We start from the raw sequence: 13,813 nt of genomic DNA, 5'->3' as shown, positions 1-13,813 counted from the left end.
CAACCAAGAGTTGCCTTGTCAGAAAAAAAAAAGGCGTTATCTTTCAAGCTCCTTCCTGTGAGATTTTATCCTGGTTTGGAACAGGATAAATTCTTGATTAACTTTGATTAATTCCTAGATGGCCTTTATAAACATGCTTAATTTGAGGTGGCCAAAAGGGAAACTTGCCAGAACAAATAAAAGAGACCCTCCAAGACCCTCCTGGAGAGAAGTAGGAAGCATTGTGGGCAATAGGCTAGGCTCTGGAGTGAGACTGGTGTGATATGAATTCCAGATCCACCAGTTCCCACATGTGTACCCTGAACCTCATCTTTCACCTATAAAAGTGGGTTGTGGAAAGAGTTAAATGGGAATGTGAGTATAAAGTCCGTAGCCAATATATATGTGACAACTTCATGCCAAAACAGATATAGAATATTGAGACCTGGCTCTTCAGCACTCCAAATTACCTGCGGGTTTTGATTCTGCTTCCTTGGAGCCTTTGTCTGGCTGAACCAAACCATTGTCCACAACTGGTCTGTCTTAACCTGAGATAAAAATGAGTAGACTTTCCATGTATGATCATTATAATTCTTAATAGAACACAGAATCTAACTCGTTCAAAGTTTGATCTGATACATCTTACTTGATTGAAAAATTAAGGTTAAAATTTGTTGAAAATTACAAAGGAATTAGCAGATCCAATTTTAGAATGCTTTCTTTCCAATTGTTAGGTAAACCCCTACGCTACTTGTTTATCCTGTAACATTAGAGGAAGCTTTAGGAGAAAGGCAATTTCAGTTTTGATGGGTTTGAGAGGGACTTGGGACGCTTTGTCTGAAAATAGTAAATCTACTTTGAGACAAACTGGAATTCTCCATATTAAGCTATACCCACATGGAAAGTGAATTCAGAGAAAACCTAAGAGAGGAAAAGAAAGACAACTATCATGCATGTGGAAAGATTAGGCTTTTTAAAAAATAGGACTGGAGATCTCTTGATTTCAGATTTAGTTTGACTCTTTTTTTCCTTCCTTTCTTCCTTCTTTCCATTTTTTTTTTAATGGAAGGAGTTTTAGAGCCCCTTAATCATTACGGGACTCCTCTCTTCCAATGTGGTTATTCAGTCCCTACTGGAACTTCCTCAGTAATGAGAAACTACTATATCAGTTATTTGTTGCCAAGTAACAAGTTATCCCACAACTTCCTGGCTAAAAACAACAACCATTATTTACTCATGATTCTCTGGGTTGGCAATTTAGGCTGAGTTCAGTTGGAATAGCTCCTCGCTGCTACATGTAGTGCCTCAGCAGCTGGGATTCAAACCAGACAGTCTGATATCAGAGTCTTATTCTCAAACACTCTTTCTTACTGCCCCTCTAGAAGCAAGGGTGATCACCTAGAGATCATTTGTCAGCACCTCAGGGACATCCATCTGTAGCAGTGCCTGGGGGCATGACCTCACTGAACGACTGCACTTCTTTCTGAGCAGACAATCATGCTGTGACTCTTCCTGTTGCAGGTACAGTGGGAGTGCATCAACCCCAAGTACAAAGCCAAGAAGAAGAATTATAAGAACTCAGGCATTGTGATTTTGAATCAATGCAAGGTATGTATGTACATAGCTCCTGTCTTCCAGGAGCGTGAAGCTAGGGCTATCTGGGAGGACAAGTTCAGGTTGTGTGGTCAGAGAGAGAGAGTGTCAAGGAGATGTGAGCTTTTAAAAAATAAAAATCAGAAAATCAATGTATTAATGAACATATAGTGAGAAATGTAAAGATGGGTGATCTTAGAGCTGTGGTAGCCCAATGCTCAATCCCCTCCACAAGGATAGCCCTGCTCCCAAAGACAGAAGAGTTCCAGTTGCAAGTCAGGCTCCCCTTTGCCCAGGCTCCCTTTACCAGAGGGAGCTCTCCTAGATCAAGCAACCAACATTTCTAAAGATCTACTATGTGCCTATCACAATATTCAGTGCTTTACATGTGGCATCTCATCCATGCTGAAAGGGTACCATGAAAACAAGACAATGGGGAAAGATTGAAGGGCCTAGAAATTCCTCCCAGTAGGACTCTAACGCGCAGAAAATTCCATGTGCTATTAATTAAACCCCTCAAATCTCATCTGAGAATAATTCTGCCACTGGCTGAGTACTAACTGTGTAAGAGTAACTATAATAAATTATGTTTACTCTCATCGCAACACTGAGATTTCCATTTTCAAATGAGATCATTCACAAGTGGTAAGTTTAAGAGCTGAGATTTTAATCTATGTCTTTCTGATTTCACTATATAGGACCTAAGTGCCTTCCAGTTTGTTTCTACATATATCGGTTTCCTTAGTCTAAATTGGTCTCTCTATGGCTGCCAGGAGCTGCAGGAGCACAACCTTATATAACAAGAGAGTAAAGGAAAAACCCAATTGGTCTAGTGTGGGTCACATGCCCACCCTTGAACCAATTGCTGGGACCAGGGATAATGTATTATAATTGGCCATCTGAGGTCATTGTTTTAATAATGTCTTTTATTATTTATATTTTATAATGCTTTGACATCTTGGGGCCTTGAAAACCTGGGAAGGGACTGTCCCTTCCAGAGTTAGCTAATTCCTAGAGATAACAGTCAAATTGGGTCTAAGCATACCTTTGGTATGCAGATCAGCCAATCCAGAGTCTATAGGCCAACCACCTCCTTTACTCTCACACACCAAGGCATTAATCCTCCTGCCCTATATCACCCCAGGGCCAGGTTTCAGACAATTAGAGACCATCCCTATAATCAGAGCCTGCCGAAATTGCTCAAACTATCCAGTTCTAAACTTCCTTAGCTGCCTACCCTACCTCACTCATTCCTTCCCACAAAAATCACAATAAAGTGTTTGCCCACACTTTCTCGTTGCTCTTTCTGCCTCTTCAATGACCCTTTGTGCTTGCCCCTCTGTCCTCACCCCCCAAGAAGAGTGACATGCCTTTATCCTTTGGGGAAATATGAGTAATAAACTCTTCTTTCAAAGGCAGTTGTTTCTGGTCATCTTACCTACTTATACAAATCAAATCCCAGGTACATTCAAAATAGTCATATGACCTACCTGTGCTCAAAGAAGCAGAGAAGAAGATCTAGATGAATCATTTCAAATGTCTGATTCCTTAAGGCAATGTAAGACATGCGCATATATCTGTTTTGATCCTACATGAGTTGATCTAACAGTTCAGCACTAAGAGACCATTGTTATTGAACTAATTTCCTTAATATACAGATGCGGGGGTGGGGGGGGAAGTTCCCAACTATCAGACAAGGCACTGCCATAAAGAAACCAGGAGCAGGCACTATTCAGAAGGCCAAGTGAACATCATCCCTGAGAAAAGTCTGCCAATAGATGTATGCCACCTGGAGGTGGAACCTAGAGACACCAACAGAGGATTTTGTGGGTCAGTATCTGAGAACCTGCCCTGAGCATCAGATGGAGTAAAAAGTGAGTTATCCAGAGAAAAAGATCTAAACTGTAAGCTCCATGACTGAAGGTACCAAGTCTGTCTTTCACATCACTGTATCTCTAACATCTAGTGCAGGGTAGGGGCTCAGTACACACTTGTCGAATAAATGAATGGATTACTATCAACAAGAGTCAAGCAGCAGAATCATAAAGAAGCAGAAATTAAAATCAGAAATCAGTAAGGCACATCAGAACACAGATGGTGGTGGTTGAGCAGAAAGCAAGGACCATGCTGACTTCAGCATGCAGATTAAAAGGATGGACTATGCAGTCCCAACTGCCATCATTTGAGTCCCACCTTCACCATCTACTACATAGGTGATCTTAGCCTGCTTCCTCATCTATAAAATAGACACAATAATAATAATAGTACCACCTTCATAGGGTTGCTCTAAGAATTAAATGAGATAATAGATGTTAAGCGCCTGGCAATTAGTAAGTGTTCAATAGATGTTAATTATTGTTTTTCATGGCATGGAAGGAATCTAACTGGAAACTGTCAGCAAAGGTCTTCCCAGGTAATTGTGATCTTGACACTGCCAATCTAGATTACTTGGAGAATTAAAAATATTATCAGGACTAGGACTTAGACACAGGGAATAGGACTGAAGCCAAAATGAATTAATGAATTCAAAATGATGGTAACTCTTGAATACTATACTAATACTATAGTATTAGTCTCACCCCAGCACAGAGGTTGATTAAAATCACACATAAAGCAAAAGAGAGGGGAGTAAGGGATGGATATTTGCAACCCTCACAGGCCTGTCAGAAAGGAGTATTGCTTTCTTTCTCTTTTTTAATGGAATGAAATCAATTGCTCCATCTTTTCCCCACAGATCTCTCTCTGTTTTCCTCTAATTTAGTAAACTAATCCCAAAATTTAAGTGTCTAATCTATAAGGAAGCAGATCATGCTATTACTAAAATGGTTTCTTCTCCTCCTCCTATGCAGATCCATAAGATGCATTCTTTCTTGGACTACATCATGGGTGGCTGCCAAATTCAGTTTACAGTAAGTTGTTTCCATATTCGTTCTTATTCAGGGAGCAAGTTTTGGGAAGTGTGCTGGGTTTGGGACACAAGGAGACAAAAGTCTATTAAAACCCGGATTTGTTCAAATCTTATTGTTGAAATATGGTAATATGTTTTTAAAATGAGTTCATGCTTCTGCTTTTCCAGTGAATATTGTTTTCAGCATCATATCAGGAAATCCATGCCATTTCAATGCTTCACATTCTTTCAGTAACTACATGAGGCATGAGGCAGTGGGCAGAGTGCCAGATCTTATCACCTGGTAGGAAGGATGGGAGGGAAGTGAACTATACTAGTAAGTCCCACTGAACCAAGGCAGAAGCCTTTGTTATACTCATGTGGCCAGAACACAAGCACCAATGTCATGCCCAAAAGTCAGTGCCAAGAGTAAGCCATCCAAATGGATCAGCAGGCAATGAAAAGGTGAATTCCAAAATATTGGAGAAATGGTCTTTTAAAGTTGAGAAAGAGAGCATGTATCAAGACTCGTGGGTGGATTGAGAATCATCTTCTACAAGTAACCTGTGAGCCCATGGGGTTTACACACTCCTAATATGCATTTGGGTAGGTGGGCTGGGTCTTTTTGAGGTGTCCAGGTAGGCCAAGTTTGTGAGTCCATCTACTCTGAACAATTTGCTTTTAGTGGCTTAATATTCAAAATCGTCCTAGGTTTGGACAGATGTGACCTCCAGAAAGAAAATCTCCAGGTGGAAAGAGATAGATTTGCTGAAACCTATGGGACAGCAACGTGGATGTAAACAAGAGAAATACAATTTGTGCAGCGTTTGTTCTTCATCTCACAGAAGTTTACTCGTGAAACTCAGCCCTGTTTAGCTTCCTAGACTGGCTCAGGCATATGAGGAAGGCAAGGAAAATGGTTTAATTTTTGTGCCCATGCTTGAGCCCAAGGGAGTAGACAGGACTAATGTATTTCTGGGACCAGAGCTCATAGTACTCAAAGGATAAAAATGGGGAGTCCCAAGTGGGTAAATAAGGGGTCATTTGATAGGCCAGCCTCTCCCTAGCTAGAAGCTGTCCTCTGCTTCAATCTCAGAGGGTTCTATCTATGTCATGCCTAAACTCTGGGCACTGTTCACTTACCCCTGAATAGTTACAGGAGTTAATTATAGAATTTGGTCATTTCTTTAAAGTCTAAAGTTCTTTAAAGCATACCTACCCAGCCCTTCTACATACGTACTAGCACATACAGAAGGTAGCAAATGTCGTTCATTGTGGCACACGCACCTAACTCTAGCTGTTCTGTTCTAGGGTTCATTGTCACTCGGCATATACAAAGGGAAGTAGAGAAGTCTGCAATGTCATAAAGAAGAGCTACTGGAAATAGTGTTCCAAGATCTTAGGCAAAGGAGTGATTTCATGAAACTATTTATAGGTTTTCAAGGGAAAGCTCTATTGATTTGGGTTTGTTTTAGATTCTATAGATCCCATGCTCTTGAATAACTCTTTATTCAACCTTCAGGCCCTTGCTTTGCCCTTGGACTTGTGCTGCAAAGAATCAGCCCCCATGAAAACCAGAAGTTTAACCCCATAGGATTCCCAGGTCTATATACTGACTTACACAGATATGTATGACCTCCCTTACACAGACAGAATGCCCTCTCAGCTTTAACCTCCCCTTCTTTCTCACTTTTGCTGATCCTGTCTAGAAGTTACCACCTCAATGATTCTCACCACTACCTCCTCAGTCCCAGCTTCTCAGCCTCTCCAGTGTCAACCAATGGACCTGTGGGGGGTCTGGAGTGAGTCTGAAGCAAGAAATGAGAAGGGGAGGAGAATAAATAAATGCTGAGAAGGGGCAGACCATCACCAGTGTCTGCCACAAAGCTCTTCCTCCTGTAGGCCTTCATGCTGGGGACTGAAAGAAAGCTGCTAGAGCCCTAGTCATGATTCTTTTTTTTTTTTTTTTTTTTGAGTTTTCTACTAAAGAAAACATACCAGTCACTGCAATGCCACTCTCCAAAATTAAGTCAGCTTTCTCATTATTAATTTCTTATTGCTCAAACAGTATAATCTAATGTAAAATATAAGCTACGATGTAAACTATTAATAAAAATTAGCATGTCTTATTTAATTAGGTCTGCTGTAAGTGTTTATTATCTGCCCCATAATATTGTTGAAACCATCTGGCGACATGAAAGGAAAGTGGCAGAAGGAAAAGAAATGAGTAGAGGGCTTCCTGGCACGGAGATAAGCAGAGCAGAGAAAGAGAGGTTAAAAAAAAAAAAATGTTTTGCACAGTAATTTCACTTCTGAGCCCTCCAGAGTCAAAACCTCTCATTGGCACAGAAATTAATAAAGCCCAGGAGCTTTAGCCAAGATGAACTTTCTGTCTCTCTGGAGACAGACCTTCAGGAGCCAGCAGTGAAATAAAATTCTGGAAGTTTCCTCCACTCTTCACATTTCTCCACCACTCCTCTGTGCCCCAGGAGGCCTTCTGTTTTAGACGCACTAGCCAGGCTTTCCTGCTCACAGATTTTGGTTGGCTTTCACCAGTGAAAGTCACCAGCCAGAGATCAAAGAATGAGAGGGGAGAGAAGCTGGGGCATCCCAGCTCTCTGCCCGCCAGGCTGTGGTCTGGCAGTGACCACGTTTCTCTACAGAAGACTGCAGTTCCCACCAGATGCCCTGTCCTGCAGGTGCTATTTTTACTAAGTTTTAGTAACTTCCCCTCCCGACCCTTTCTAGTCAGTCTCCCTTAACCTATTTGAATTGTCCTTTTAGTAAATGCTCCTTGATTATCCCTTTTAAGTGGGCCATTTGTTTCCTGTCAAGATTCTCGCCAGTACACATTGCAAATAGGAGTGAGGAGAAAGCTTTTGCACCTTCCACAAACGCCTGGTGCTTCTGTTTTAACTTTCACCTTTCCCTTCAGTTACCTGGCTGATGTATATTATGTGCTCCCAATACTTTTGTTGAATTTTAATAGATTGGACCCTAAATCTTCAAGAAGTGATAAGGTTTAGGGAAAAGAAGAAATTGGATGAATAAGTATGTTGCAAGATTTTTGCTTTAAAAATTACCCCTGTGAACCTAAATGTTTATGCATCCATATATTCTAATGATAAATGCTGAAACCTAACTTGAATTAATATGAATAAGTAGGTTATATAGGAGGGAGTGCTGAAGAAGCAGCTTGGAGTAAGAATTTGAAGGGCTTTCAATTTTGAGATAGTTTGGTAGATAAAGAAATGTTCAGGAGAATCTTGAGCAGGACATTGAAGCAATCAAGCTCATGCTGTAGGGAAATATGTCTGGGAGTGTTTGGTGAAAGGCACTGATTGTGGTGAAGTGACTTTGAAAGAAGCAAGAAGAGATTAAACCCACTGCAATAGTCCTGGGGACAGGTAATAAGAGGCTATATTAAAGGGGCAATAGTACAAAGAGGCATTGTGAAAAGAGACTCAATAAGCCTTGGTCTAAGATACAAAGAGGAGATCGAAATCAAGGGAGACTGAGTCGGGGAGAACTCAAATCTTTTGTGCCTGACTGACACATCATAGCGGTCCTATTCATGGAAATGTAGAACTCAAGAGTTGCTGCTAGATAAGATGATGAATTTGTTTGAGGTACTTTCAGATATCCCAGTGGGTGGCACTTATAAATATGGATTTAGGTCTCGGGAGAGAGGTGGAAGCTGCTCTTATGGACAAGATGGCCAAAGAGAAGATTACAAAAAGAATAGGGGCCTGCTGACGGAAAATTATAGAAATCCTACATTTGGCAGCAAGGGAAAGAGAGGCAAGCAAAGAGGAGAGATGCCAGAAGAAAAAGTCCAGGAGGAGACAGTAGCTAAAATAATGAGGAGGAAAAGGTTACAGGATCAAGGGTGATAATCCCATATGCTAAAGAGAAGTCAGAGAGTGAAGAATAAAAACCAGTGACTGGGTTATGTGATGACACATCATAGCGGTCCTATTCATGGAAATATAGAACTCAAGATAGGCACATACCATCTTCAAAAGAGCAATTTCAGCGGAATGAGATAGGGGAGACCCAGGAGTTAGTGTGTAAACGGAAGGTAAGGAAGTGAACAGCAGGTATAACTACTCATTCAACAAGGTTGACAGTGACAGGAAGGCAAGAGGGAGAAAGGAGGATGGCAACTGGAGGATGAAAAGAGCGGAGGCTTTAGGCTTGAATCTGACCAGAAGAAGAAGAGAGGGTCCAATGGCAGAAAAGAAATACATGATGCTAAAAAGATCCTTAGTAATGATTCTTATTCTTTTTTTTTGGTCACCTGGATCACTTAGGAATCTGATACAAGATCTATATTCTCTAACTGGAAAATGCCCATGCCTAATTTTGCACACTCTTTCGGGAATTCAAGGGCACTCCTAAGGACAATCCTTGTTCCTAGTGAATCCTCAGGTCATAAGAACTCTAGGCAACTGTCACCTCGCAATGTTGGAGGAAGTGGGTACAGGTGAAACAGACCACAGGGGGAGAGATTAAATACAATATGTTTGACACAGGGAACAGCGGCTAAAAATAAAACTAGATGATAGAATTTCACACACAAAATACAAAACTAAGACAGCGTGTAAGAGACAGACATCATAAGATATTTGGAAAGAAAATGGTAGAAAAACTAAGTATTTCCTTTGAAAGTTATTGCTTTTTCAGATGCACAAAAATGTTCACTGTAAAATGTATTTTCCCAGAGACAAGTTGTAAACAACCTAAATGTCTGACAATCAGATAATGGCTATGTAAATCATAGTACCTCATATATCTCAGAACTACCATATGATTACAATTATTTAAAATGTTTAAAACATTTGTATGTATGTATATACAAATTGATAGATAGAATATAGTAATTAAAAAGGAAAAGAAAAATAAAATATGAGTTACTAGGCTAGTAGAATCTTTGAGGGACAAGGATTATCCTCAAGGGCCTTGACATCCCAAAATTGTGTGCAGAATTCGGTGTATGCATTTTCCAATGACAGGAAATAGATCTAGTATCAGACTTTGGAGTGGTTCACGTGAGTGAACGATCTATTATTCTCAGATGGCCATTTTTATTACTTATAATTTTTTAAAAATTAAAGATGGTATCACTTTCCTTTATCTCTGACTTTATAGTCCAAATTTTAATATAATATGATATTATAAGTTAAATTTGCCTTCTCCCAGGTTAACCTTCAAACCTAAAAAAAAGATCACCTATTAAAAGTTCTCTCAGGAAATCTTTTCTAACCTTGACACATTTAAGGCATCTTATGTTCATACAGTGTCCCAGTTTAAGTTTTAAATCTTTATTTCATATCCCAAATTAAATACTGACAAGCTCTGATGTAGACCTCTGAGAAATAAGAAGAAGCCCTGGGTTTAAAAGGTTGGAATGCTTTGCAATTTTCAAGAAATGAGCCAGGTGACTTCAAGGGTCTTTTCCATCTTGTCTAGGTTTCTATTTCTTTGCCCCCTATGGAGTTTTGAGAACATAGAAAAGCGCAAGAATTTAACCTATCATTTAATAAATGGTCCAAACTAAACAGTATCTCCACCTACAAGACTCGTAGTATAGGTTTAAATTGTGTACAAATGAAAAAAAAAAACAAAAAGCCACCCCAGCTGGTGATATTGCAAAGACTGACTGTGGGTTGACTGAAGAGAGATTAGGCAAGCATGGAGCCTGGTTCACAGTAACTTCCCTTAGAAAACATCCTGGAATGTCCCAAATGGCCCTTTTGTCATAGGTGGGGAAGGGAACCTAGGAGTGGGCTTGTTTCATGTAAGAAACTAAAAAATAAAAATGTCCAAAGATAAATGCTCATCATTCACTGCCAGCCTTTTCTAGAAAGCAATTTCATGCACTGCAGACCTTGGTGGCATGGAGGGAGCATTTTGCATTCTTACTCTACTAGTTTTTGCAAAGCTGCTTCACAACTCTGCGTAATGATGAGACGGGAGTCCTGGGCAGAAAGGGAGAGCCACCTGCAAGCACCTGTTCTTCAGCTGCCCACTGGGAAGATTGGAGCACATACCAGAACACAGGCTTTCATAAATAAATGTTTCATAAAGGAAAATAATAACGTGGCGGCTCTGCAAGCTCATGCTGTTCAGGACACCGGGCGTCAGTAGCCACCTCCACGAATGTATTTTTCAGTCATTTCCTTGCTTTTATTTTTCAACTTAATCCCATCTTTTACAGTCTCCCTGCTGTTTTTTAAAATAAACCTAACCTTTCACTCTCTTCTCTTTCCACTAATGCTAACTTTAAAGAGCACAGGAATTCTTGGTAGAAGGCCGCTTCCCGAAGATAGATATTTTATCTCCAGCTCCATCGAGGAGACTTTAGAAACCATCACTGGCCAGGAAAAAAAACATCTTTTAGCTGCAATGTACTTAAGCTTGTCTATTACTCTCTAGTCAAATGGGAAAATATTTTTGTTATGAGCAGTAGGAACTACAGAAAGGGGTAGGTGGTAAGTAAGGATCATTGGTTTATTTCCTTATCCATCAGGTAATTTTTAAGTTTATACCCTTCCCCAAAGCTATATCAGAATCTCCTGAGCCTCTGTGTTTGTCACAGACATGGGGGTCATCCCCATGGGAAGAGTGGAAACCCCAGAGTCCTGCCTGCAGAAAGAGTTAAAATCCCACCAGATATGTTGGGTGTCTGTACAGCACCACCAAGAACAGGCAGCCTAATACCAACCTTCTAACACTGACCTTCAGGTTGTTCCGCTGCCCTTAAGATATAATCTCCTCCAGCCCCCAAAGAAATCTGGCTGCTCCCTTTCCCTAACAGGCATCCCATTTCACATTCAATCAGTCACCAAATTCTATTCGTAGTCTATCCTTAAGATTTTCAATCACAATCCCCTTCACACCATCACCTCTGCCCCACTCTAGTTTGTTAAGCGTACGGCATGATGGCAGGCCTGAGAATACAGTTGATAGGAAGGAAATGACATAGCAGGGTGAGAATGAGGATGAGACAAGAAAGACACCTAGGGAGCAAATTTTAAGGATCATGCACATGTAGGGTCAGCTGAGAATGAGTCCCTTCTGGAGTTTATGTCCTAGTCATCTCTCTAGCCTGACCCAAGTCCCAGCCTTATGATTTTTTAAAAAACATATGGTTGCCAAAATCTATGTATTTTAGATAAATATGAGCAGAATCAACGTTATCTCCATAACAACATTCTCACATTCTCGAGAATTTTCTAGAGGTCTAAAATGCTTTCTTCAGTAGGACAGAAAGAGGTGGCTTAACACTTAGACTTCCCAGCACCAGTTTTACCTTTTAAACACTGTACACATGCTCAAGGTGACATTATCCCTTAAATGTGTCTTGTCAGGACAGAAAGGCTGAGAATGGTGTCTCTGTATATTTGATCTTAGTAAACCCAGGAGACCCCTAAATGTATGACTTCTTCCAACAGTGTCTCTCAGGTACCTCTCAAGTGTTCCTCTTGAAGTCTTCCAGGAAATATCTGCATGTATTTGGACCCTTGCCTGGTTGGGGCCCTATGAATGGGTTCTGGAATGCTTTCGCCTCTTTCTTGTTCACAATACAAGTAGGCTCCCCGCCACAACTAGTGTGTCATCAATTCTTGATTAAAGAGACCACCACCTATTGTCTTTCATTTTTTCCCAGTGGCTTGGTTTTTGCCTTCCAATTGAAATCTATCTCAAAAGATGCTGGATTTTACTAGTCCTTTTAAGTCACCTCCAATCATCCTCAGTAACATTCAAACACTGTCGTGCAGTCTCTCTCTCTCTCTCTCTCTTTCTCTCTCTCTCTCTCTCTCTCTCTCTCTCTCTCTCTCTCTCTCACACACACACACACACACACAATTTGCCCTTTTCTTATCTCTTACAACTGTTTTGATCACAAAGAAATGTTCGTTCAAGGCCATTCTTCTCTCCTAAATTACTGTAGTTGCCTCCTAGCTAGTCTCCCTTTCTTCAGGCCCAATCCCCTCCATGCTTTATAGAAATAAACATACCCATGAGGCATCTTAGTGTGGTGGTGACAGACCAATCCATGTCTTCTTGGGTGCATAATGGTATAAAGGAGGAGTGGAGCCTTTGGAGCCACTTAGACTTGGTTTTAAACCAGCTTCATTCCCCTATTACCTGTGTAATCCTCATCGCTTCCAAGCATCAAGATCTTCATCAATTAAAAGGCATAATAATATCCATCTCCCACAGTTTTTATGAAAATGAATACCCTGATGCCTATAAAGCAGTTAATGCATTGTTTGACACAGAGTAGGGTTTCAACAGAAGTTACTCCTCTCTTCTTCCCTCTCTCAGAGTAGGGTTTCAACAGAAGTTACTCCTCTCTTCTTGTTAGCTGTAGTAAAGGCATCTAAGGGTTAGGAAACACTGTGCCATTTTTCTTCACATGACCTTTCCTTTTGAAACACTGTTAGTACCACATAAAATTGGTACTCCCTTGTTGAAAACATCTGGGTGTTCTGAAAATAGAATTTGAATCCTGCTTAAATTATGCTCAATATGTCCTATAGAGGGTTGTAGGAAAAAAGGGGGACGGGGGAAATCAGTGATGAAAAGATAACTTTATGAAAGAAAAAAAGAAATTTTAAGTAAATTACTGTTAGTCTGTTGCTTTTTCTCCTCTAGTTACTTTGATTCTACTGCATGGTTAAATATAAGATATGGTGACATTTTTTCCCTATCCACTTTAATCTAGGCTGAACAGAGCACATGCCACCTTTTCTCTTCCAGAATTAACTTCTCACCTTAATAAATCCAACTGGATATTACAGTTATTTGCTATGATGGATTTTGCCAAATATACAAATAACATTTCATACCTATAATATCATAAGAGAAAACAGAGCCTTTCTGTCATTGGTAAGCCAGTGAGTGGATTCTGCTGAACCCCAAAGAGAAGGAAAAGATGCAACATGAACATTTCTTTCTTTCCCTACAACTCCTTTCATTTTAATCCCTCCCTCCCCCTCCACGCCCCCAAGCTCAAGTTTTTTTTTTTAGAGAGGTGTTTACTGGGTTAACATTTATTTAAATGGCAATGATGTTAGAAATCAGAAGAAATGTTCCTTCTTGTTTTAGCACCCTTGAGGCTTAAATGTGTTGTTGTTGTTGTGTTATTGTTAAGTGTCGGGTGAGTCAACTTTTATTTAGATGATGATGCTGTTGGGGGTCAGAAAATATTTAAGAAGTTCAAGGGTAATGACTACTTGGTGGCAAGACAGAGGTTTCCCTTCTCCACTTCCCACTCACAATGACCTAACATTCAGGCATCTTCTCTTCTCTGTTATTGCCAGTAGTCCTAACATGAATGGGAAC

At 40.3% G+C, this 13,813-nt stretch overlaps 1 protein-coding gene across 2 annotated transcripts in view; it reads left to right on the top strand.

The window, feature by feature from the left end:
* CPNE4 (copine 4) overlaps positions 1-13,813 on the top strand; it is a 412,001-nt gene that overhangs the window by 372,235 nt on the left and 25,953 nt on the right. For both annotated transcript variants that reach the window (XM_039837137.1, XM_039837136.1), the window contains 2 exons: positions 1,501-1,587; positions 4,422-4,481. In XM_039837137.1, coding sequence (XP_039693071.1) covers positions 1,501-1,587; positions 4,422-4,481 — 147 coding nt within the window. The remainder of the gene's footprint in view (positions 1-1,500; positions 1,588-4,421; positions 4,482-13,813) is intronic.

The sequence above is a fragment of the Pteropus medius genome, unplaced genomic scaffold (assembly GCF_902729225.1).
Source record: "Pteropus medius unplaced genomic scaffold, Ma_sr-lr_union100, whole genome shotgun sequence".
Taxonomy (NCBI): Eukaryota; Metazoa; Chordata; class Mammalia; order Chiroptera; family Pteropodidae; genus Pteropus; species Pteropus medius.
This window is presented reverse-complemented; position numbering and strand designations above follow the sequence as displayed.